The 26717-nt window shown below is 32.9% G+C and overlaps 3 protein-coding genes and 1 long non-coding RNA gene across 7 annotated transcripts; 1 reads left to right on the top strand and 3 right to left on the bottom strand.

Moving 5' to 3' along the window:
• Positions 1-7523: 7523 nt before the first annotated feature.
• Positions 7524-9561, bottom strand: LOC105628262 (Serine/Threonine-kinase). 2 transcript variants are annotated; one of them, XM_012209651.4, is made up of 3 exons: positions 9324-9561; positions 9037-9121; positions 7524-8169 (listed from the first exon to the last, which is right to left on the bottom strand). In XM_012209651.4, exons 2-3 carry the CDS (start codon positions 9102-9104, stop codon positions 7584-7586), a joined length of 654 nt encoding a protein of 217 aa, XP_012065041.1. In that variant the 5' UTR covers positions 9105-9121; positions 9324-9561; the 3' UTR covers positions 7524-7583. The 2 variants fall into 2 exon arrangements, with proteins under 2 accessions (XP_012065041.1, XP_012065042.1); XM_012209652.4 differs by having other exon boundaries at positions 7524-8165.
• LOC110008836 (uncharacterized) lies at positions 7811-13288 on the top strand. Its single transcript, XR_002283640.3, has 3 exons — positions 7811-7950; positions 9553-9612; positions 10568-13288. It is a non-coding gene; the product is annotated as an uncharacterized LOC110008836 (long non-coding RNA).
• LOC105628261 (elongation factor) lies at positions 12463-18686 on the bottom strand. 2 transcript variants are annotated; one of them, XM_012209650.4, is made up of 6 exons: positions 18562-18686; positions 16410-16919; positions 14644-14954; positions 14502-14558; positions 13762-14240; positions 12463-13231 (listed from the first exon to the last, which is right to left on the bottom strand). In XM_012209650.4, the coding sequence occupies exons 2-6, from the start codon at positions 16829-16831 to the stop codon at positions 12914-12916; spliced, it is 1587 nt and encodes a 528-aa protein (XP_012065040.1). In that variant the 5' UTR covers positions 16832-16919; positions 18562-18686; the 3' UTR covers positions 12463-12913. The 2 variants fall into 2 exon arrangements, with proteins under 2 accessions (XP_012065040.1, XP_020532570.1); XM_020676911.3 differs by having other exon boundaries at positions 18521-18636.
• A 356-nt stretch (positions 18687-19042) lies between these two features.
• On the bottom strand, positions 19043-25121 carry LOC105628263 (putative DEAD-box ATP-dependent RNA helicase 29). Of its 2 annotated transcripts, none has more exons than XM_012209654.3 (11): positions 24644-25121; positions 23223-24384; positions 23070-23127; positions 22546-22650; positions 21892-21937; positions 21676-21749; positions 21232-21284; positions 21032-21113; positions 20877-20933; positions 20040-20178; positions 19043-19767 (listed from the first exon to the last, which is right to left on the bottom strand). In XM_012209654.3, exons 1-11 carry the CDS (start codon positions 25011-25013, stop codon positions 19553-19555), a joined length of 2361 nt encoding a protein of 786 aa, XP_012065044.1. In that variant the 5' UTR covers positions 25014-25121; the 3' UTR covers positions 19043-19552. The 2 variants fall into 2 exon arrangements, with proteins under 2 accessions (XP_012065044.1, XP_012065043.1); XM_012209653.3 differs by having other exon boundaries at positions 21676-21752; positions 24644-25120.
• Positions 25122-26717: the final 1596 nt, after the last annotated feature.

The raw sequence follows: 26717 nt of genomic DNA, 5'->3' as shown, positions 1-26717 counted from the left end.
GAAAAATTGAATAACATATATATACATGCTAAATAAATATATATCTGTAATTTATTTAATAAATAATATAAAAATTTGGCAAAAAAAAAAAAAAAAAGCATAGAAAGCATGGATAGATCAAAAGTGCATTTCATCATTTTGTGAAATTGGAATCTCCACCAACTTCTAGTTGTCTAAGATAGATTCCTATTAAATCAAACCTAATATGTCAATTAATTTCTTTATTTACTAAAATAATATTTAGGTTTACATTATTGTTATTTATTTTAATTCATTTAAAAGTCTAACGGGCCAAAAAGAACATTTCAAATTACACTGTTATTTATTTATTTTTGGTTAAGAAGAGACTTGATTTTATAGTTAATACTGAATAATATAGGTAACATTTTTTTCATAGGTCAACTATTAATTGTTGGAGTTGAAATGATGAACAAGTCATTGTTGGAAGCATAATAATATACCCCTTCGTTCCATAAGTTTCGTTATAGTTTTACTTACACACATATTAAGAAAAATTAGTTATTCTAGTTAAACCATAATTTATTTATTTATTTCTAATGTACTCTTATGTTAATATCCACAAAAATTAATTGATCCATATTAAATTATTTTTGAAATCAATAAAATATTTAATTAAATAAAATCTTATTAGAAGATTAAAGGTCGATATGTTAAGTTTGTTTATATCAAGATATAATTAATGATAATGTGATAGTTTGACTATTATATTTGTTGAGAAAGAAATACATTAAATAACGGTAAAATAGTAAACTCTAAATATTATTCATTTCTAATAAAGAAAACTGAACAACAATTTGTGACGGGTGAAAAAGAAAATTAGGATAAAAATTATGAGATAGAGAAAGTATATAGAGATGGTGTTTGGTGTGCTAGGTTTACCATCAAAGTTGAAATTAGAGGTGGAGCTACTTTATGTCTAGATTAAAGTAGTCTAATTAGATGGCATCTTCCCTTTAAAACTATTGGGTCCAAGTCAATTGGTGACATTTCATTCTTTTATATTCTTTTTAAGGCACTTAGTTTATATTTATGTTGTAGAATCATAATTTTCAATAAGAAAAACATAATAAGGGCATTTTAGATTATGCTTCAAATGCTTATTTCATCAACAATAATTACTCGAAGGAAAATAAATTTCTTTACTATTTTCTTTCAAGGTGGAATATGAATTATGTAACATGATTTTGAAACTATTGCCAATACAATGATATTAAAACAAACTAATGCGTACTTTGCCCCCTGTACTTTGCAAAAAAAATCTTATGGCCTCTAATACTTTGCGGGTAATCTAATGTGCCCTTAAAATTATTTTTTATATATTTAAACTGTCCTTTGCCACGCTGGAAATAAGGATTGAGACTGCACACATTATGAAGCGAGTGAAGCCTTTAGAAAGCATCCTACATGGCATATGACAGGGTTTTTCACCTCTCTCCATATGTGCTCTCTCTCTCCTAGCATGAATTTCTATTTTTTTCTCTCTTCTTCTTCTTCCAATTTCTGGTTAAGGTTCACAGATTAGGGATTTCTATTTGGGTGGCGCAATGGACATTCTGTTGGAACACATAATCCCTAATTGCTATTGTGGGTTGTGCTTAAGGTGTCGTTCACGAATGCAAATCCTGGAAGGAGATTCTTTGGTTGCAGACGTTATGGGATTTCTTCATTGTAGTTTTTGTTTAAAATCTTTGGTTTTTGTTACTTCATTTCTTGTATTGAGAATGAATTATTGTAGTGAGAGTGAGTTATTTTTTTATTTGGATTTAGGAAAGTGAAGCTTGCAATTTTTTCCAGTGGCTTGATCCTCCAATGCCCAACCCTGTGCAACATGTAATTCTAGGACTGATGAGGAGAATTAAGGATTTTGACCAGGAAAAGAAGAAGTACAACTCAACTGTGTTTTGCAGAAGGGGTGAAAAGACTATTTTGGTAGTGGAATGTTAAGGGTTCCAGAGTATGTATTAAGTAGAAGCTTTGCCTGTAAATGTCTTTTATGGAATTCAATGAAAATGTATACTATTTTTTGCCATGATTGTCTATATTTTCTATACCATTATATTCAAAATCAATAGAAAATGAAACAGTACACAGTAAGATTGAAATTGACAAAAGGCATTTATATTTTCATTCCATTAGTGCACTGTGGTACATTCTTGCAATAGAAAGAAGAGTTCTGACAGTGTATATAATGTCATTGTTCTTGACAAACAAACCCAAAAGCAAAATGTATCTAGATTACATATAACTTTCAACCTTATCAAAATGACAAAAACTACATAATTTGAGGCTTCTGAATCTATAATTTAGGCATTTCCAATCTGTTGTGTAGGTTGTTATTGCCTTGTGATTGTGGACTGCTTTGATTTGTAGAAAAGAGTTGAGCTTCTCTTGTTTGTTGCAATTGGAATTGTCTAGTTGCCCTTTGCTGGTTTAACTACCTCACTATTGTTGCATTCTTCCCTTTCCATTTCAAGCATGGAGCTTTGAAACCAAGGTCCCTTGTGACCACAGCTGAACTCCTCAAATTGGTTGGTTATGTTGTCACTCTAGTAGTGGCATTTAGTGATGACTGAAACAAGAATTGTGTTATCAATCAATCATACCCCAATCATAAAAAAAGTGCAACACATCAATTGAAGCAAATCCATCAATTTACCTGAGATGTTGTAAGTCCAATGGTTTCATTAATGAAAACCCCTATTCCAGCAGGTGTCCCTTGCCTTTTTGCAGTTGAAGCAAATGTTTGCTCTGCATACCTCTTTCTCCCAGGTGCAGGTGGTTGAAAATTGGAAGGTGCTCTACCCCTTCCCCTTGTACCACCATTGGCATTGCCTGTTCCACTTGTAATACTACTTCCCATGTCAAGACTAGCAGTGACATTACCACCCCATGCCTACAGCAGCATTATCATTACCACCTCCCCTTCCTACATAAGCACTAGTAGTACTACCAACTGTGACATCCCGACCCAGCAAAGCGATCCTAAGAGGGCGGGTAGAGCGAAGCTCCTAGCTAGCTTCTAGGATGGTAGGCTAGCTAGGGTAGTAGAATGCGGGACACATGAATAAATCGAATCATATATTGAAAAGGGGGAAACTAATCATTAGAGGCGCCTTTTGGTGGAATGGCTGGAGAGTTGGAAGAACTCCAGGGTTAAGTGTGCTCGCTTAACGGAAATCTTAGGATGGGTGACCTCCTGGGAAGTTTTCCATTTCACCTGCGGGACAAAACCGTGCGGGTCTTGCCAATCTTGTATGGGGGATTTGGCTTGATCTAAAGCGGACAATTCCTCTGGTGATTAGAGTCGGACGTGACACCCTTGTTCTACTCTTAAAAATTCTAACCCTCTGTCTTGCATGAATCAACTCCTTATCAACATTACTGCCCTCATCAGACCCTTTCCCTCTACCTCATAATCCTCACCTGAAGATGAGGAGCTTTCTTCAACTTCAATAGGGATATATTCAGCCTCACTCTCTCCTTCATTGCTACTGTTACTAAACCCCTATTGTTATCATGTGAACTAGCTCCTAACCCTTGCCTAGATGTCCCTGCCACATTTGCATCTTGCACATCTGACCTCTCCTTGCACATTAGCCCCTGTCCCACTCTCTTCTTGCACATTATTGCCCTTATTAACTCCCTCAATTAAACTAACAACTTCAACTATGTCAACACCATGCTCCATATAAACCTCTATGGTTCCACCATCAGTTATGACGTTTAGGGCAAACATGCATCCTCATCATTGTATAAACTAGAAAACACCTCTGTCTCACCAGCAATGAACCACCTTTAGTACAACTTCTTTATATTTTTGTACCCAAAATCCTCTGCTTTACGAACTAGGTCAATGCATAAGCACCCATTTGTTTCCACTTCCAACTAGTACTTCAATGCCACCAATATATCTTGTATGTGGTTCATAGACCGTTGTGCCTCCATGGACCCATCTAATGTTTACATTTGTGCCTCCATGGACCCATCTAATGTTTACATTCCATAATAAATAATGGGGAAAAGGGAAGATATCAACACATGGAGGACTTCAGCAAATAAACTTCAAGCTTAAGCAAATCAAAACAAAAAATGTTAGCTAAAGGGAATCAATTCCTGAGCTACTAACTTTTTTCTCCAAAAAATTCTAACCCATTTCTCTTATTTTCAAAAAAAACCTAACTTTACACTATTTCTCTCCGTTACTTAACAAACCCCTAAGTCTCATTGTCAATGTTCAAACCCAGAAACCAACGCCATCAATGAAATGAAAAACTAAGGTGGTCAAGAAGTACATACCTTTGCCAATGTGAGAAACCCTTTAGCCTTGACGTGATTCTTCCTTCTTCTTCCCCAGATTTCACTTCGTTCTCTCTCTCTCAAATGGTAACTGAGCAAAATGGAAAGTCTCTCCATGATATTTCAAAAAATAACAAGAAAAAAATGAAATTATCACATTGGAGGGAAACAATAACCGACCCTTGCATGGCATCTTACATGGCAAATTATTTTGCCATATGTTCTCTATTTTGCCACATAGGCGCAAGTGCAATTCACGCACTTCTCAATCCTTATTTCCAGCGTGGCAAAGGACAGTTTAAATACATAAAAAATAATTTTGAGGGCGCATTAGGTTACTCGCAAAGTACAGAGGGCCATAAGATTTTTTTTGCAAAGTACATGGGACAAAGTATGCATTAGGCCATATTAAAACTATTAGCTACTTTTAATTAGTGATTTATGAGCTAAATTTCACATAATCTAAAAACTAAAGTTATGATAATTGCTTGTTGAAATATTAATTTTAAACTCATATGCATAATGTTGGAATACCTATTTGTTAATCTAAGTGGTTAGTTAAATTCTTTTATTTATGTCTTAGCTTTTTGTGAACCTATTTCATATTTAGTGATTGTTGTGAGCTGCTGGTGGTTTATTTGCTAAAATTTGATCATTAGAAATCATAATTTCATTTATTTTTTTATTATAATCTTAAAGAATTGGTTATTAATTCTTATTTTATCCAAGTAATTAAAGGTATTTTCATGCTAGTTTAATAAGATTATCAAAATATATTTGTCTGAACTTGAGCTGACACATATATAGCGAATTAAAATTTTTAAAACACCTTTGTATATTATGGGCAAAATCTATCACTTTGAATCTACTGAGGATATTATAAATAATTTAATCGCTATATTAAAAATTATATTAAACCTAAAACTATGAATATATTACCGTTGAGTTAAAGTTGAATCCCTAAAGAGGTGTTTTGGAGTAGAAATTAGTTCAAATCAAACTACACTAGAGGGGTTATGATGGCTGAGATCCATTCTTCTTTAACCAGTGATCTCATGTTCGAACTCTAAATATAGAATTTCTTTAAACACTCGGAAAAGAGAGCATTTTGCCCCCTTTATAGGTATGACCAGCATGAATCTGAATTAATCGGACAAGTAGACTTCGAATATCGGATAGTAAAAAAAAAACAAACAACACTTTCTCAATGTGTCATATCAAGCAAGAAAGTGAAATTGCAAATTCTGTCTGATTTGTAAATTTATTACGTCTAAATTAAAATTTCCTTTACATGACTATAACATGAGAACCCAACAACTTACTTAGAAAATGACAAAACAACATGCTAATGATTCTAATCTAGTTAGGGATTGCATCAAATAAAGTAAATCAATTATTGTCACAAAGCTAAAAATAACATTAACCAAGTAATTAATTTATCCAATGTAAGAAACATTAAATTATTCATATCAATTTGGTAGTTGCCAATTCCACCAAACATCTACATTTTACTTTATTTGTTTTTGTTTTTAATGAAAATTTTTATAAACTATATTACAAAAAATATTTTTTGATGATTTAAAATATTGTTTATTGTTTTATCGAAGCGTGATTGATTTATATACCTTTATTTTTTGAATTTAATTATATCATTCATCAATTTTTTTTTATTATGTTACTTAATTATTCTGTTTAAATAACCATTAGTGAAAAGAATTATATTGTGCAATGAACACAAAATAATGTAGTTACTACAATAGAGAAAACTAAATAATACTAATTCACTATTTAAAACATTATCTCTAATAATTTTTAAAAATTTAATTATCAAATAATTATTTTATTCAAACATTTAATTGGATCAACAGAAGTGAACACTATTAGAAGCGCATTACCTAAGTATCGCTCTCATCCCGAGCATAGAGATCATGTCCAAAAAATAAAACTACGTTGTATTTGTGGTTAAGAGAGGTAATGCAAATTTCATACGTGAGATCCTTTAAAATTTTTACAAATATATAAAAAAGGAAAAGAAAAATCAAAATAATTAAGATATTCCTTTACCATCTTCCACAATTTTTTAGTCGTAGAAACACAACTATATGTAGAATAGGATTCATTTAAGGTTGAAATGAGAAGTAAATATAGGAATAATCAATTTAGGGTAGGAAAGTATTTATAAAAAGAAAATGATAAAGGAAAAGCAAATGAATAAGATAGAAAATTTTGTGAAAAAGGAATTAGTTGACAAAGTAAGAAAAGAAAACATAAAACAAACCTAACTTAATTGGTAAAGTGTGATATGGATTAAATAACTACTACTATATATTAGCTTAGCCTTGATCCTAAAGTTTCTCTCATTAATTTGTTTTAGAGTGGCGTATAAGCAAAATCAAGATCTGCCTTATATATATAGAAGCTTAATTACCCATTCCGGTTTGTTGTGGTTTTTTTATAATTGCACGAAATCTGATTAATCCCTACTCGTTTAGGTTTGAAGGGAGTTTGCATTGTGCAAGATCGAACTTATAATTTAAGTCTGAAAATCAACTTCGCAAATGCTCTTTGTCACTGAACTATCTCATTTGGGTTATATCTATTAGACATTAGATTGCATCTAAGTTAACTGGATAGAACTATAATTTTATTTATTTTTTACTACCAACCATGACTTTTTGAGTTAAAAAGCTTGCATTCCAATTGAATCAGCATGCCGGCAAAAGTGAATTACTTCTTCGTGGGAACTTTACATGCAAAGTTAGAATTTAAAACTTAAAATTATTTTTTATATGAATTTCATACGCATGCCAAAAAAAAAAAAAAGAAATTCTTGCAATCAATTGTTACACATATTTCACTTGAGAAATACTATATCGAAGCTAAATAGGAAAATAAGTGATTATTTATATTAAAAAAAAAAAAGAAAAAAAATTGAGAAAAGTAGGTCTAAGAGGGATTTTCAAAGCTCCTGCAGTCCTGCTCACCATAAATTTGTGAATTCTTTGTCATTTAATGATCATGAATTGTACTTTAGTCTTTACCTATTTGCAATAAATTTCAGAGTTTAATTTTTTTTTTTTTTTAGTTATTACAAAATGCTTTTCATCACCCAAACCATCTAATATTAATGATATAAAATTGCATACAGCAAGTACAAACCTCTTAGCTGGATTATAAAATAAATAAAATAAAAAATAAAGAAAAAATGGGGAGGAAAATTTTCAAAATTTACTGTTTGAACACAAATAAACATTCAAACTTTTTTATCAGTATTCTTCCTCAGCCATTACCATTCTACTAAGAGGGCTTGGTCCAAGCCTTTTTCTTCTCATCAAGCTTCTCTTTCTAATAACTTCCATTTGATTTCTCCTCCTTACTTGCATCATTGCTTCTTCCTCCACAACAAATCTCCTCATCAAAACATCATCCGTCAACGATTTTCCCCGAAAAACTCTTCTTCCTTCCGCACTAGGTCTCGCGCTTGGTATTCTTTCTTGCGAGGCAGGAAATGGTCTCGATCTAGGGTAACTATTGCTTCTTCTAGGCGGAACATCAGCTCGAAACACCTCATTGTAGGAAGAGATTGGCGCGCAAAGACAAACTCGAGTAAACGAAGTGGCGACCCTAAGAGAGGTACATTTTCTTAACTTCCCTCGATTAGGGTTTGTCGTTGGCGGAATTTCTGCCGATTTTGAAATCGTCCTCCATAAATTTGCATTTGTTGCGCGAATTTCTGTAGGATTAGAAACATTTTTCCATAACGTGACATTATTTGTTGGAGGAATTTCTGTGGATTTAGAAACCGTCTTCCATTGAGTAGCCATCTCTATTGCTCTTTGATACCAAGGCTTCCTAGAGCGCAAGAGATGCACATTATGCATATTCTCAATATTCATTATATATATATAAATAAACATAAATGCTCAATAATTGGAAGAAAATGGAATTCTGTCTTTATACATTATTACTAATTAATATGATTTGAATTAATTTTTAAAATTACAATATTGTTTCTATCTCATCCAAATTGTGAGGTTCATAGTTCCAATAACCCCAGTTCCAAGGGGAACCTATAACTTCAACTTAATTTGTTATTATTAGTATAATTAGATTAATAAAGAAGGGAAAACTCAGTGGGACCAGTAACTTATATAGGTAATGAACTTGTGGATTGGGTCAAACATTTGCTAACTATGTGAAACAAGTGGTTAATGAAATTAAATTAAACCAAGTGTCAAATTGCTGTAAATATAACAATTACTAAAATTGTGAAATAGGTTAAAAGTGATGTGATCCATGAAGAATTACTGGAACCTCAGGTCTAAGCCCATTGAAAAATTTTCAATTTTAAATAATTTAAGGATAAGGATAGAGTTGAGCTGATGGGTTTAAAAGCAAGGCAAAACAAAACCTAACGCCCTTTCAAGGTAATGGTCCAAGTGTCCATCCATTTCCTTTTATGTTTATGTCACAAACTTTTTAATTTAATTTTAAGTTAAAAATTTCTGAAAGAAGGGATACCCTTTTCAATAATATATCAGTTTATGCCTTCCAGTGAAAGTGATGGGTGAATAAATTCTTCTACTACCTCTCTAAATTGATGTTTTTAGTTTTTGTAATAATTAAAAAATATATATATGTATATAAGCCTATGTAATTTCAATAAATATAGCAAATTTTGAAAACAAAAATGGAAAAGAAAAAAAAAATAAAGAGTACCTTTTGTCAATTGTATAAGAGGCATGTTGTCTTGAAATTGTCATGTGGAGAGAGATCAACGGTGGCATAGATTAATCATATGAACCTGTGTATTATATAAGCAGTAATTTCCTTTAGCTTAATTAAATGAAATTGAAAATTCAACAAACTGAAACTAATTAACGTTCAAACTTAATTATATACCCACATTTTCTTTCTCAAGCAAATTCAATAAACAAATAATCACTAATGCTTGCAAGAATCAAGAATCAAGAATTAGGGAGAGAGAAAGAGAGAGATATGAATACCTTGTGTTAGAGTTTTTTGGATCTTGCATGAACAAAGCCAGTTGACGTTTGAGTGTAGAAGAGAGTGAAGAAGGAAGTTTTTTCATTTGGGTGGAGAGAGCTAGAGAGAGAAGAAGAAGTAGTCTTTCTTTGGCCTTCAATTTTGTGACTGAAAGATGGGTTGGCAATGTGCTTCTTTTCTTTAATTTTTCCCTATTCTTTATTAGACCTTCTCTTTTTGCTTTGGCAGGGATGATTCCTATGGATTTAGTGTGTATGTGAGAGAGAGAAGGTTTTTTAAAATTCAAAGGTAAAGTAAAAATTGTTTTGTTGCTTTTGATGGAATTTACTAGAGTGCCCTCTTTCTTGATCACTTTAATTGATTACTTTTCTAGGGCATAGAAAGTATATGGACACTTATAATCATGTTCTGGTTTTGCTCCTATTGTGTATGATTGTGAGCAAGTGAGAGACATGAGTTAAGGGTTAAGGGAGGGAGAGGACCATTAATTTGTCCTAGACATGCCTCACCTGCCTTTGTGTTGAAACAATCATATGGGTTTAAAGTGAATTCCTCTTTTACTTAGTTTTCACCTCCCAAAAATGCACAAATATTAAGATGTTGATTCTTATGGATCCCACAATACTATTGATTAGTGACCTTCTTTTCTTTTTCTTAATTAGTTTTCATAATTAGTTTAGTTAATCCAGTATTAGTGTAATTAATGAGAGGTAAATTACCAATAATAATGTATTGATTGAAGTGATAAACGACTCTAACCCTTATAAGGATGAAAATTTAAATTCGATCTTAAAAATAAGTATTTTGTTGAGAGGATAAAAAATTTTTACTCTCTACGTTACGGATCAAAAAGATTATACTTCGTTTAAAAAAAAAAAAATTAAGGAGAGGGCATGCTTAAGATCCAGACTGTTTGTAAATAATTTGCTAATGGATGGCATCATCATTCATTTGTGGCTGATGTGTTATTTAAAGAACTCAAAAGGCTGCTACAAAAAGAATAAAAAAGAGACATTATGATTGGAGGTGTTGGATTAGACATTTCCATTAGTACAATTATATTAAACTTCTTGTTTTTCCAATTTGTCAAAAAAGTCTTATGAGATAATATATGTTATGCAATCAGATTGCATGCCATTTCATTATGAAATTATATAGGGATTAATGAAATGTCCTTCCAATTAGATCAAGGGCTAACCCTTTTTTGATTGGTTTGTTAATTTTCAATAAACTTGTACAAAAGATTTTGGAGTTCAAACCCTGTTCACATTGGAAGAATATGGCCATGGGAGAGAGGAAATTTCCGGTAAAGCAGTGAAATGCGCAGAGATTCGAAATTTGAGAAGGGGAAAGAAACTCTCCTCCCGCAATGGATAGAAGATAATTTATTCAAATCACATATAAAATATGTTAATTTTTGTATCTCACACATACGTGTGATCTTTAAAAAATATGAAATCTTTAAAACCATAAACAGTTTAATGTTTCAAGTTAATCTATAATTAGAATTTAAATCCCTCTTTTAGTAAATGCATTCACAAACAACTATAATTATATTAAAAAAAAAGAATATAATGAAATGGGGATTGAGATGAATTTGTTTGACAAAAACTTTTTCAGGTCAAAAGCTTTAGGGTTCCCAAGTCATCTTTTGTACATTGTAGACCATAAACATTATTTTGCCAGACTTGGATTGGAAATAAGAAAGAGATTTACATATATATGACTTTATAACTTTGCTGAAATTAAGGTCTTAGTATGAAAATATGTGCAGTTATTACTTTATTTCACAAATTTGACCTACTATTTAACTGGGAAGATTTTAGATTTGTTTGATTAATCTGTTAATTTTCTTTATTTTCTTTTGCCTTTATGGTATTATAATTTTACTTTTACAGTAGAAAAGTTTTTTTTTTATTATTATTTTAATGAATTAACCAAAAAGCTTTAAGGAAATCAAGATTTTAAGATCTATTTAGAAAAACTTTAGACAAATAATTTAATGATTATTTACCAATCCTACAATTGTAGTATATCAGAAATCAAATTTTACTGAGAGGTAATTCCTATACACTCCCTAGATTTACTCAAATGCATTAGTAAAGATTTCAATTTTTAAAATTTCACTATTTAATTCCTGCATTATAATTGCATTTCACTGTAAAGTCTAACAGTTATTTTTTCAGTTCAGTGAATATAAAATGTTGAAAGTACTCATAAAAATAATTATGGTATAGACCCTATAATTTGGTGAAATATGCTAAGAAAACCTCAATTTTCATAATTTTGCATTAATAGTCCCTATTTATAATGTTAGTTTTTATATTTCACAACCACTTAACAATCAAAATTAACCGTCCCTATAGTGTAACAGAATTATAATTCAAAAACTAAATAGTGTAATTCTAAAAACTATATCCTTATCAGTGTACGTGGCAACGGTATAAGGACTATATAGTATTTACTTCTTTAATAAATTTTGTTAAAATTTTATTATAAAAAATTGGTTTCAAAAATAAAAAATGAGCTAAATTAAATATGAAATACTCACCAGAAAGCAACATGTTGAGAAATAATAATAATAATAATATGCTTTTAAAATCTATATTAAAAATTATATATGTATATTTAAAAAAAAAAAAAATTGTTTCTCTCTTTCAACTTAAGTCATCACGTGAAAAGAAGGATGCAGTTGCAGTGTGGGATCCACACGTGCAACTCCTGACACCTATCAAATGTTCAGAACCACCTGAGCCTTCTCAATGCCTGCACCAGCTTAGCTTAGTCATTTTCAGGAAATAAAAAAAATAAAAATTCACCAATTTATTTTCATAGCTAAATTAATTAATTAATAGGCTTCAAATTTCATTAGAAAATTTATCAAGCTTGTGTTCCAATTCAACAATAATCAGGCAATTCAGCTAGTAATCTCTTGGTTCCAACATTTTTTCCAATTTCACTTGGCAGTATCTGTTGAGAAGCTCAGAAAATGGAAGACTGGTGGTTCTGGTCTGAAGTGGAACTGTGACTGAACTGTGGCCCCACGGACGTTCTAGTCCACTTCTAAATTGTGGGGCCTGCAGGCTGCTTTCAAGTTGGTCCTTGGCCAGGTAGATATGGCAGAAAGAAAAGAAACAATGGGGAAAAAGTACTCTGGTAACATTGACAATAGAAGCCTTAAACGAAGCCTCTGCCAGGAGATACAAGACGGTATTTGTGCTCACAAACAGTCATCAATGTCCAACAGCCTTCATAAGAACAGAAACACATTCTTGACTTGGAAAATTGACTTCACCTGTCCGTCTGTTAGAGCTACACTTCTAATTTCTAACTAAACCTAAAGATAAAACCTGCAGAACTAATGCACAAAGGACAGGTAATCAGACTGGTTAGGCTTCAACACTGGTCTTTTATGTGGAAATGGCGTTCTCGACCATAACTGCTGCTAACAGCTGGTGCTAACATTTTGAACGATGAATATGGGCGACCTTACTCTGTTGATAAGTTCAGCACCACTTCCAGCAGCTTTATTAGAAAAGCCTAGCATTTGAAAATTACTGAGCCAGTTTGACAAAAAAATTTAGACAAATCACTGGCTATCAGGCTCGCCAGAACATTTCTTGTTCCAACCACCAGAACTGGCTTTCCTCTCCCCTCGCTTCCTTTTATTTCTTGGAAATTGGATGTCTGAGGCTAAACATGATTTTAGAGTTGATTGCTCGTGTGGCACAGTGGTTGTTACCGTTGGATCAACTTCTGAGGTAGGAATGGGACAAGGATTGGTACTTTCTCCTTCTTCTCCTTTCTCTGGTTCGTGATGCTTCTCTAGGAGTTGATTGCTTGTCCCTATGAAAGTGTGCGTCTCCCCCTCAACTGTTTCATTGTGTATCAGCACATTATCCAGAATCTGCAAATGCAAGAAATACATACAAAGTGACTAAAGGATTTTGCAATATTGAGAGCATGGAAAGGATTACTAGGAACTCTAAGAATATACACGTGTGCACAGACACACACACACATATTGCCGCAGACTGAAAATCATCGAATAAGTTGATGAAATTTTAAAAAATCATGATGTTTTATGCAATTACGTATATAGGTCATAAGCTAAATAAATAAATAAACAGCAATCAGGACACATAAAGCTAAATGAAGAAGGAAATATTTTCCTTCCACTTGAGTAAATGAAAGCTGTCCTCACTCTAAAAGAAAAAATTTTTTATCAGTGAAACTATGAATGAAGCATAAGTTCTAGAAAAACATATGAATGTGCATGCTGGTTTCATGGTATATGGTTGTTAAAACCAAGAAGAAAGGCTATTGAATGAACAATTTTTCCCATGATCAATTTACAAAAAGTAAATCACATGCAAACACTTTTGCTGCAGCCATATATATATATATATATATATATATATAATTAGACGTTCTTACATCTTCACATGAGTCTCCAATTTGTGGCTGATGGAAGGTAACATCAGCAGCAGACAACATTCCGACTGTGCTTTCAATTATATCAGGTACGTGAATAACCTCTCCGTAACTTGATATGGCACTATCAGGCAACATCAAGTCTCCAATATCATATCCTGAGATATGCTGAGCTGCATTATGCATAGCTCCTATCGATAATGTTTCTCCATTGCCAGCAGAGAATGTAGGACTAGGAGCAGAACTAGTCTGTGCATCACACGGCACAAGAAGGCTTAAAGTCTCAGAGGAAGAAAATTTAGCAGTATTTTTTGATATAACCATGTCAAGTTGATTTTTCAGCTTGTGAATCCGAGATTGTGCTATTTCAATTTTCCAAAGGACTCGCTCTAAGGAATGATCACCATCTTCGAGCTCAAAAGACAACTGGTCATTATCAATGCCAAACTTGTCATTGACATCAGCACGTTGTTCCGTAATTGCTGATCCAAGACAATACCAAATGAACAGCAGTCATAGACTAATCACTGAAAACTTAGTTAAGATAAAACATGCACATGCTGAACTGGTAAGGATTGACAATGCTGCACATCCAAGGAATTTTTATATTTACAAGATGAAAATACTAAGTTCAAGAGTATTGCAATTCTAAGCAATAAGCAGTTTTCACTTCTACTCTGGTAGAGTAATTTGGCAATGCCATGAAGCAGAAACCAAATAAAAATATTACAGAAAAGCATTACCTGCATTGTCAAGACCATCAATCATAGAACTTGCATCTGGATTAGATCTCTTGCTTTCTGCAATAAGTCATGAAGTGAAACTGAAAACGCTTAGGAGAAAGAACCTAAACCACAATATGCAATGTACAGCAGAAGCATATACCCAAATAAGAGAAAAGGTTATGATGTAACATATATGATGATGTCTCAGTGGTCTCCTCAATTCGCTTTCGTTTCCTCCTCTTTATAGCCCTTCTTTTATAACATTGATTTGAAAATGGCAATGCCTTCGAACAAAAACCTTCAAATGTAGATTGATAGATTCGCGAATGTTTTCTTTGTTCACATGCCACAAGTTCTCTGGCATATTTTAAAGCTCGAGACTCAATTTCCTTAATTTTCAATTCTGCCCATTTGCAACGCCACATCAGAGGACGTATGAAGCTCCTCCAGTGATTGGTTAACTTTTTCTTCCTAGTTGGAGGCAATACAAGTTGAATGAATTGTTACTTTGGGTAAACAGGGCTACAATTTGAATTCCAAAGCTATGAAAGGAACAACACTCCAAATTTCAGATACGTAACAATGTGGGAAAACCATGCTAATAATGCCAGGGTATATAGATTATTGCATCTAGATGAGAGAAACTCTTCACTTCAGAATAACGACACTTGTGTGTGGCAGTACTGATCAGTCAAGGGTATATCTTCATTAATTGATTAATATAGTGCTGGATTAAATAAATTGTTGATATACGGAATGTAAGACCATAATATTCATATGAAGGCCAATAATAAATCTTGTAGCATAGGCCTATACAACATGAATGGCTTTATCTTCTACAAGTTTCTTTATGCATTAATGTTGATTTTTAAGAAAAACTAAGAGATATGAATAAGAGCACTTACAGTTATACTTCCTTTTCCATTAAACATATTTTCCATTGACATCCTCATCCCATAGTTACTGTCCCACCATCAAGAAATGAAGAATGCATATGCATAATTACACATTGTACGCTAATATCTAACTTGGAACACCAGTTCCCGAATTAGAAATTAGAAATGGGTTTTCCCTACAATAGCAAGCCAAAAAGTTCTCTAAGCAACACCAAGGCATGCATAAAAGGCAGCTAAGATCTAAAATCTGAGGCCATGGCTTAATAATTAAAAATGATCATATTAATTAAGATGTGTCTAAATTTTAGAATGACGATAAAGGTAACATTTTAAGTAAATGCAACGGAAGAAATTAAAATAAGATAGAGAAATTTTTAATCAGGAAAGTAAGAAATGAAATTACAACAAAGAGGATAAGGATCCTTCTATCCTAACCACCATAAAATTCAAGCAACACTGAACAAAAAACTATAAGAATAACTTATGCTTCCAACAGAAATTAAGAACAAGCACCATTCCTATTGATAAAAGAAATGAAGCCCTCAACCAGGCACCATTATACAACTAATTGCCTATAGTGATGCAACTAGAGCCACAAGCAACTCTCAGGCTAGATCTGAGTGTTGCTATCAGACAACGTTATGAAAAGAATTGAATTGTTGTCCATTACCTTTACCAAGACAAGAATTCCACAAACGTTTTAAGTCATTTTGATCCTAATTGACTACTCATATCATCTTCTACAAGAAAATTGTTACTTTCATGGCAATTAAATAACTCCAGAATGTCAACCAAAAGTATTGGAAGATGTTTCAAGTTACCAACCATTTCTCCGCTTTTTAATTTAAACGTGCTGGCCTTACCTGATAATTTAGTGCAGCTTAAGAAAATGTTAGCTCTGCAGCTCATAAATTAATTTTGGCATTCATTCAACATATATGCTTATAAAATGGTTATAAAAGAACAGGGAAATAACCAAACCCTACTCTGTCACAGGCATTTGCATATAAAATGTGAAACAAAAGCACACCTTGTTTGAAAGATGCTACTGAATGCATCATATGGTGATACCAAATCACTGTCATCAAAAAATTGTGATTCTACTTCAGTTTCACTTAGTCCAGAGCATTTCTCATTATCAGAAAAAGTGTCGGCGAATGAGCTTGAATATTCCGTGGCATCTGGATCTTCAGCTTCTGCTGATCTGGTCTCATTAACATTTTTACATGTAACTATGTCAACTGCTATATCCTCAGGGTCCATTGGCTTAGTTTGTTCATCTAATGTAGTGACTTTCTCATTAACTGTTTCCCCACAGCTATCTATGCACCTTGAATCCGTCCCTTCTAATTTTGCCAAGATATTTTCGTTATCTATATCAACTTCAACTTTTATAGAAGGATGTTGTTTATAGTCTGGATCAATATCCATTAATGGCTGTGCAGGAGCCATGGCAGAGACTGAACCAAAACCGATTGATCAATATCCATCAAATGCTTCAACTTGCAAAGCCAAAAAATTAAGATCCTTTATAATTAACCTGAGAAGAGATTGAACAAGCCTATGTAAGTGAATCAATGTATCAGCTAGAATTTACTTCTCAAGAAGCAAAACATAATTGTATAATTAGAGAATTATATTAAAGCTTTAAAAAAGAAACTCATAATAGAGAAGTAAAAGGGGGTGCTATTTTAAAATTTGAGGAGAAACCAATAGCAAACAGAACTTTATTTGAATAAACAAGTCATTCACTTCAAATTTGGAACTACTGAATTTCACCTAGACCTCCCTCATGTTGTATTTGATAATATAAATAGGTTCTGAGGTAGTTGTTTTTTTAGAACTTTGAGACATTCATTCAAATTACTGTTTACCAGGATAGCTTGACTACAGTGATCACATTACAAAGCTAATGTTTTAAAAGTACTATGCGGAACTCCCGAAGAGTGGGCTATGTCATTTACGTGCACACCTTGTTAATTTAAAAGTTTCTAACAATAATAGAGTTAATGTTAGAAAAATTCTGACAACACCTAAAACATAAGTATGGTTATCCAAAGGTTGTATGACACAGAAGTACAAGTAGCAAGGATGCTTCTTAAGAAGAATTGTTTGTCCATATTAAACACAGAACTAAAGAGACAAGTACATATGTGCCATTGACATGGAAGAAGTGCCAAATTTAACAAATTTGTTTTGGAATATGAGGTTGAAACAGGTAAAGAATGAAATGAACACCATAATAACAGCTCCTTTTGATCTATACAAAGAATGTTCAAAAAATAAATAAATACAATGTATGTTGAGTTTGCATGTAAGAACAGAGGCAGAGGCAGATGCACCTTATTAGGCAAAGTGGGTCCTTGTTATAATTTTTTTAAGATAGTATGTTTTAAAGGGGTTGAAACCCACTCTGAAAATTTAATGGGTTGTCATTAGTTAAAGTTAGTGGTAAGTGGTTAAAAGATTGTTTAGTAACATACAATGAGGAATATGCATTTGATAGTGTATTGGTAATGACGTGATTATACATTATTTTCAAGGCATGAAAAAGGTGTTGAAAGTTGTTTAAAATAAATGATTTAAGAAGCATAGGATAAATAGCAAACTATGCTTGAACTATATATGACTTTTCAAGCTCCAAGTCTCACAATCTCTAAATTTCAAGAAACTCTGCTTCTCAGAAAATCCACAAACATGCAACTGCAACAAATTTATCAAAAATAATCACAAATTTGATAACACAACAGAATTCCAAGCATTACCCAGAATTACTAAACAGCATAGGGAAACAACTCGGAAACCATAAAAGTGAAAATTTTAAATTACACACACAAGGAAAATAAAAAAAAAAAAAACTTGAAAATATCCCTCCAATTCTTAAAATGAAAAGAAAGCTAAGCTGAAGTTATTACGTTTGAGACATACAAACACAATTCTTAAAGAAGATACTAGAAGAAGTGATCAAGAAAGTTCAGAAAAATTCGCATGCAGTTTTAACAATCACATAGGCATTAAAGCTAAAAAAAGAATAAATGAAAAGGAAAGAAAGTCCTGAACAAGAGAAGGAATAAGCAAAGAGATAAGCTATAAAAGAAAAGCTAAGCTCAAAATCGAAGAAAAAGCTGTCTATATACATACACTTATGTATAAAAATAGAGAAGGAGAGTAGAGAGAGGCACCAGTGAGTTAGATGGTAGTGTGGACGTTGGGTGTGCGGCGAAGAGGAAGAAACAAAGGAAGTTAACGTTGTTATTATAAGACCTAAAATCAGTTAGTAACTTAGTAGTGCAGTCCTCTAGTACCCTTCCCGCTTTTGCTGATACGTGCCATGCTCCTATTGTTTTTTTTTTTACCACTTGGCACTCTCTTATTGGCTCAACAGTCTACTACTTTTTTCTAACTATTTCGATTTGGATTAAATTTCTCTATTTCTAAAGTCAGTATATTCCATCAATAATATTCGTCCGTACAATAATATGCTGAAATCATGCCAAAATTATTAGATTGTTCGGTCTCAATCCTTCAGGTATGAGCTGCCAGAGATTTCATCACTTCAAAATTTCCTTCTTTTTTTGTTTTCTAATCGAAATTTCAAAATTTAGGTCTTCGAAGTACTGAAAGAACCGATTCCATAATTTGATAATTAATTCCACTATACTATTCGAATAAATATGTCCATATATTCTATTAAGCATTAAAATAAAAATAAATAAATAAATTACATAATGGGAAGATGCCCATCTGAATCACTCATATTTGAGGACATAACGAAGATGCTTGTCTTTCAAATCAAACGAAATCCACTGTTTTGGAGGAAAAAAACAACAATATTAGATGATCACTATGATCAGTTTTGGCAACAAAATTTGGTCTATGTTTTCTGTGTTGCAGTACGTACAAACATAACCTGGCAACTATTTAAATATGCCATCAAATCCGCCAGTAAAGATAAATGATCCATCATGCCTGAGAATGACCTGGCGAAAATTATGATGACATGGCGAGGTCAACATTTCGAATTCCCTTCTATGGTTTTTCTTCTCAAATCCTCATATCAGATAATAAAGCAACTCAAGATGGCAATGTTTTTCGCCTTTCCTCCTTTAGCATCCGCAACGAAATTTTTACAAGGAATCTCCATCAATTCAAGAAGCAACTACTTATGCTTACTTACTTCCTTGGCTTTCCTCTCTTCTTATTTTTACCAAAATTTTTACCTCCTCCAGCTTTGTTCTTCATATGAGAGATTTTGTTGGCCTTCTTTTGCCTTTCCTTTCGAACCTGTTCAAGGTCTTTAATTTCTGAACGCACATTAGCATTAGGCACCGAATGATGCTTCCTGCCTGCATTAAACTTTCTATTGTGTCCTCGAAATTGGCGATCTCCTGCAAATAAAAATGTATTTAGGGGTTAAACTGTGGATTTGCCACAGGCAGAATCAACAACCAGTATAGGCAACTAGCTGTTAAGATATATTCCTAATGGAAACAGGAGAAAAACGTTTAGCAATCTTCTAAGGTGATAACACAAAAGAACTTCCACCGCAGTTAACATTGAATAATGAGTGCCGTAAAATATCAAACAAGAAAATTTAAAAACTTCTAGGAAAATCTTAGGGTAGAACACCAAACAGAATAATCTAGATTAAGAGAAATACCTGAGAAGCTTGAGGTTTGCTCATCATTCTCTCCATTGCCAATTCCTTTAAGAGAGACTTTTCTGTGTGACCGCTCTTTCCATTTCTTGTACATCCCTGTATTCTTAGACTTTACTTTTGCACCATTTTCTGTCTTTATCTACAACCGGCACAAAAAATAGAGCAAAGTGCTAAACATCATATTATACAGATAGAATTATACAATTACAATGATGATGCATCAAGGTCGCACAATATGAAGGCAGTAGAGAATAAAGCTTAGCATGCCTAAGTCTGTTTGATACAATCTAAACACATTCAAAGATATTGATTTTCTCTGAAGAAAAAAACTCACAATTTTTTGTCCGCTGCTGGGGACATGATATGCATAACAACATGCAAAACTTATCTTTTCCAGGAAAATGGCATGTTTGACCACAGGTTCACAACAATGGTAGATAAAATACAATGCAGTTCAATTAAACCAAGCTGACATGACGATACAGTTGACAAGAATTCAAAGCCATTAGCTCCTTAACTACTACATAGGTTTAAGACAGACCATCCATAAAATAACAAGAGTATCATTGCAATGAACTTGGCAGGTATAAAAGTTTTTAGATTCAGCTTCTAGTAAGAGGGTATGATGAAGTAGGAAGTAAGGATGTATATTTGCCTGACTGCAGATCTAAAAGGTAAAACAAACTTCAAAAAGAAAAAGGAATAAGTTCCACTTTTAGAACTACATATTTGATACACAAACTTCAAAATATATATATTTTTTCAAGATGCCATACACAGCAATGTGATTACATACTTCTGTACAAAGGCCAAAATAGGAAGAGGTCAAAAGAGTACCTTTCCACTAGCTGTAACACGTTCACCATTGTTCAATTTGATGTACTTTTTACTCCTCTGCCACCAAACAGAATCATGAATTGAAATGAAAATTGTACAAAACAATTATGTAATATACTAATATTATCATAAAAAAGTTTTCAGCTTTCAAGTACCTTGTCCCAATGATATACTGTCTTCTGTTTCTGCATGCCAGAACTATCATCTGCAACCAGATCTAAGACAGCTGATTCCAACCTAATAGATAAGTTCCATCCATTAGTGAGAATAAAAAAGGTATAAGAAGTTCACCAAACAAAGACCTTGCGCTATCAATTCTTGCATAGAACAGTATCAACAATTCGTTAAAGTTTACCTATTTGATCCAAAGCCTTCATTAGCTCTCACTGAAAGGCCTGCCTCTGTGTGCTGCGAGTAGTACCCAAATGCAAATCAAGTTAGTCGGCCAAGATTTCCATTATATACAGTATCATTTTTTCCTTTTAAGTAAAATATATTCCTTAACTAAGGAACCAATCGGGGTAACGCTGTGTAAATTGGAACTTGGAAGCGCACAAGAGAGGAATGTTCGGTAAAATTTAAAAATAAAAGTTGTCATTAAAAGAAAAGGATAAATGTGGAACCACCTGTCTTCTATCTTATACTCAGAATGTCAATAGAGAATTACAGCACAGAATTGAACAAAAAACACTGAATGCAAATATAAATTTGACAAATTATAATTAAGACGAAGACTACTAAATTAGCAGAGTTGAAAGATTAAGTAACAGTAAAGGGCATGACAAGTACCAAAACATACATGGTTTGTGGGTACTGAACTTATATAGTATTCCTCATCTTTGAAATTCTTTGCCTTCCTTTTAGAACCGCGAGCTTCTAACATAAAAAGTAAACCATCAACTTTTAGTATCAGGAAAAAAAAAAATGCCATGTTTACTGGAAGATATTTTATGTTGTGACAAAATAAAACCAAAGAAATGAGAAAGAAAACAGTATATATAGGGCAAAAACAAACCCTTTTTCTGCTTTCCATTTGAAGGAGTAATTTCAGATTGAGCTTCCTGCAAGTACCACAATGTTCAATTATTTCCAAATTATAGACAAATAAGCAAGAAAATATAGGTCAACTGTTCCCAAAATCAAGAATAGGTCAACCATCAAACCTATTAATGATGGGGCTAGTAACTACACAAAGGTTATAGGCTTTGAAATTTTGATTCCATGAGAAGGGTTGGATTGTAAAGATTTGAACCCCAGAAAACTTGGTCAAGAGAAAAATTAATTGGGAATGACAGATCAAGTTGTCAATTTATTATGGTCATGTAACTTCAACAAAAACAACAATCCAAAATGAAAGATGCTTTTTCCTTATCAATCTATTATGCTCAGAACTTCAGAAAAAAGGAAATAAAAAAAAAAAAAAACAAACAAAAAATATTAAGTTTATGCAAAATCTAAAAAATGAATGGCATCCCTACACAATTTTCTTGAGGTTGTTTTCTTCAGGTGTATGACAACAGAAAGATACAGCAACAAAATGTCATATGACATAGAATTCATTATTTCTTGGAATTGAAATCCTCCATCAAGAAATATAGCACGAATTTAGATTAGGTACTATTTACTAAGAAATATGACGGCAATTGAAGCAGCAAGCAACAAGATTTACCTTTTCCACCTTCTTGCTAGAGCGCTGCTGATGTACCAAATTAATGATCTCTTCATGAATAGCTCTTTTTCTCTTCATCACATCAACCCATTGACTAGAAGGACCCTGCAATCAAGTCATACCTCAACTTAAAACTCAACAAACAGGAGCATGATTTTTTAAATACTGACAAATATACACAATATGTTCATAATTATTTGTATCATTGTTAACGGTTACAAGTTAAAGTAAGCAACAGACTAACAAAAGAATACAAAGGTTCTCCACTATGGCTTAGATGCTTCACAAGGCCAAATAAAGTTGCAGCTTCTATGATGAAAACAAAATGGAAAAAACAATAATGACTGATGACTTAAAAAATAATGAGGATTTAAACAACAGGGACAAAAGCTTAGATAACAATGATGAGGAAATAATGATTCCAACTTTTCCTAATTAGCATTAGAAACAAAATGGTTTCAAATTCAGATCAAGAGCTATTCACAAATAAGCAAATGTTATGAGAGTTAAAAAATAAAGTATACCTGTACATTCTTCGATTTGGCAGCTTCACCTTCAGCTTCCAGAATAGTCTGCTTAGGTCTAAGAAATCAAGGGATAGTGCGGTCAAAGTTAGAGCATTCTTCCTTCATTATCTCAAAAAAAAAAAAATGAAAAGGAAACCTTCTTAGGCTCACCTGAATGCTTTTAAGCGCTCAGAAAATGCTAATGCCATTAGTTCACCACCTCCCAGAACATTTTTGAATATTGGATGTATACCTTCACGTGGTAAGTCCTTCACTCTTTTAATGGACTCCTTTGCAGGTACAGGTTTTGTCTTCGTGTACAAGCGGAAGGCATTTGTACAGGTTTTCTGCAAAGAAGTCAATTCTGCTGATGAATCAATGATTTCTCGAACTCTATCTGAAACAAGATCAAGAACCGTCTGAGGGAATCGTCCATAAACAGTTTCCCCATTTGCAATAGCTTGATCAATTTTCTTCATCACTCCATCCATGTCCTGCAAAACCTCTTCCTCAGCAGGTGCAGCCTTTATTGGTTTTGAAAGAAATAGATGAAGATCTAAAAGGTAAGGCATATCTTCAGATGTCACAAAAGAAAATGCTGTACCAGTCCGACCTGCCCTTGCAGCTCGCCCTACACGGTGGACAAAAATTTTTGGTTTTGGGGGGAAGTCCCAATTGATAACATTATCAAGCAATGGAATGTCAATACCCCTAGCAGCTACATCTGTGACAATTAACAACATAGTTTTCCGTGCCCTAAACCTTGATACATGAATCTTGCGAGCATCTTGATCCATATCTCCATAGCAAACAGAAGGCTCAATACCCTCTTCTCGAAACAAAGTATTAAGGAACTCCACATGATGCTTTGTGGAAACAAATATCAAACTCTGCTGGTCAGAACTGATATGCTCCCTTATTAAATACAGTAAGGCTGCATATTTTTCCTCCTGTCGTAGGGTGAAAAACATCAGCTTCAAATCAGGGCTAATTTTTGTATCCACATCAAGTCGAACAAGCTGAGGATCGCGTAGACCAGCCTTGGCAAACTCCGCAAGGGCACTTGGCAAAGTTGCACTGAAAAGCAATGTCTGGCGGTTCTCACTCAACTGGGTTAGGATTTGATGCAATTGCTCAGCAAAACCCATACCAAAAAGACTGTCAGCTTCATCAAAAACTACATATTCCACCGTCCGCAATGACATGTCGTCAACCTCAGACAAATGATGCATAAGCCTACCAGGAGTTGCAATTATAATATCCGGACTCTGTGCTAATTCTTCGAATTGACTTTCCATGCTATCACCACCAACCAATAAACTAGTGCGAAGATCTGCAGTAAAGAAACAGAATAAAAAAAAAATCCATGTTTGTGGAACACTGAAGAAAGCGCTCCAAGGAAACATATGTATATGATACCACACCAAATGACCAAGCTGGTAGTGATAAATTTACTATTCTCAATTTGGTGTCTGGACAAGTCCATCCCCGAAGCCATCTATAGTTAGATACAATTAAAGCAATGACGATAAAATTTTCAAAGAACCAAAAAAAAAAAAAAAAAAAAAAAAAAAAAAAAAAAAAAAACTAACCAGTGAACCTGCCAAGCTCTTTAGTGAATTTCAAGGTCTGCAGAGCCAAATCTCTTGTAGGCGACAAAATAAGAGCCCTAACGCCACCTTGAGATACATGTTGCTTCAGTTTTTCGAGCATCGGAATCAAAAACGCAGCGGTCTTGCCGGAACCAGTACGAGCCATGGCGACCACGTCTGAACCAGAGAGGATAATAGGCATGGTCTTGCGTTGGATAGGAGTAGGAACACGATAGCCCTTCCGCTTGATTCCTTTGTAAACATTGGGACTGAGGTTTAGAGACTCGAAACCACCTGATTTCGCTTTCTTTTGGAGTTTTTGTTTGCGCTTCAGCTCCGCTTTGGAGCTAACCAGAGGCTCTTTTCCCATTTTGGAACTGCCTGTGGAGGCAAACGCAATCCTCTGTAAATGCGTGATTCTGCAAGGAAGGAGTAGAGACGAGAGGGGTTTTTGCCAAAGATGAAAGGAAATAACCAGACAGAAGTAGGGTTTCTCTGACTGCTGCTATATCCGGAAACGACGCCGTTTAAATTAAAAACCCAGTCGAAATAAATAAATAATATTTTATTTTACAAAGGATCAAGCATTTGGTGGGTAACTGCTAACAAGTTTGAATTTTTTTAATGAATGAAAAAAAAAATGAATTTAAACTTTTTTTTGTAGGATTTGGTCAATGGTTTTATTATACTTCAAAGTTTATTGCATGTGATTGGAAATGGTTGCGATGATTTTTTCTTTCCACATATGGTTTAAGTTTAATTTATGGATATTATACTTAGCTATTTTTCTTAAAATTTGTTGGAGTCAATATCTTAATCAACATCTCAATCAGCATAATTGCTATTAATTAAGTTTTTATGTTACAAAAAAAAATTTATTGGAGCGTTCAATGTAAAATATATATATATATATATATATATATATATATATATATATATATATATATAAGGAGCAAATACTTCACCCATTTCATAAAGATATATTCACTTTTTTCATTTGTCCTAAATTATAACCCACTTTACATGTTAAAAGTATAAATAATTATTTTAATTATCTGATATAGCTTTTTAATATGTTTTGTTATTAATATTTTCATTTCACTCCTTTTATTGAGAATGATATCTAATATTAGTCTAACCTTACAGTGAGAAAAAATGTAAAAAGTAATTGGTGAAAAATACTAATTATATTTTATGGGATGGATGGAGTAGTTAAAATAAATAAAATGTAAGGACTATAGAATATTTTTTTATTTATAAAAAATTATTAACTTGAAGTGCATAATAGATCAAATTAAATGTGATAAAATCAGTAAAGTAGTAGAGTGAGCATTTGGTTACTGGTTAACATTAAATTGACTAGCAGTACACTGAAGGAATTAAAATATTTTAAAATGAAAACCAAAACGAGACAAGAAGTGTATAAAAATTGATTGAATGTATAAAATCTTTGGCAACTTTCTTACTTTAACAGATTGTTACTTTTAACTTTGCAAAAAACCTATTATACACTTTAACTTGCATTTTTGTAATAATTATGTCCCTTGCCATGTTGGAAAGGCACAACGTAATTTCAAACCCTACCTAGAGCGTGATAGTTTGATAGTTGTCTGATGTGGCTTAAACAACGTCATATATAGACTCTTTGGCCTCTCTCCTCAATTCGGGTTTCCATTTCTCTATGTTCTTCATCCTTCTTCCTTCTCTTTTTCATAGATGTTAGTCGTCTTTATACAAAAATGGCACACGCATATAGTAAAAAAGAGGGAGCAAAATCAAAATCATCATCTTATAGATTCTTTGTTCCATATAATATAAGTTTGTTTCTTTCCCTTTTCAACTTAAATTTCATAAATCCTTTATTTTCTTTAAATCTCTCCGATCTCATAACTTCTATTCTTTTGTCTCTTAAGTCTCTCTTAATTACATTAAATTCCTATCAAGATTTCTTTTTTTGAACAAACCGTCTTCTTTAATTCTACATCCGATTTGTATCATGAAATTTTGAAATAGTCAGATTAAATCCAACTATATCCAAAAGCATAATTTTTTTTTTTGCAGGTGCTTCTTTTTA

The sequence above is a fragment of the Jatropha curcas genome, chromosome 1 (genome assembly GCF_041381405.1).
Source record: "Jatropha curcas cultivar XTBG-Jc1 chromosome 1, XTBG_Jcur_1.0, whole genome shotgun sequence".
NCBI lineage: Eukaryota > Viridiplantae > Streptophyta > Magnoliopsida > Malpighiales > Euphorbiaceae > Jatropha > Jatropha curcas.
This window is presented reverse-complemented; position numbering and strand designations above follow the sequence as displayed.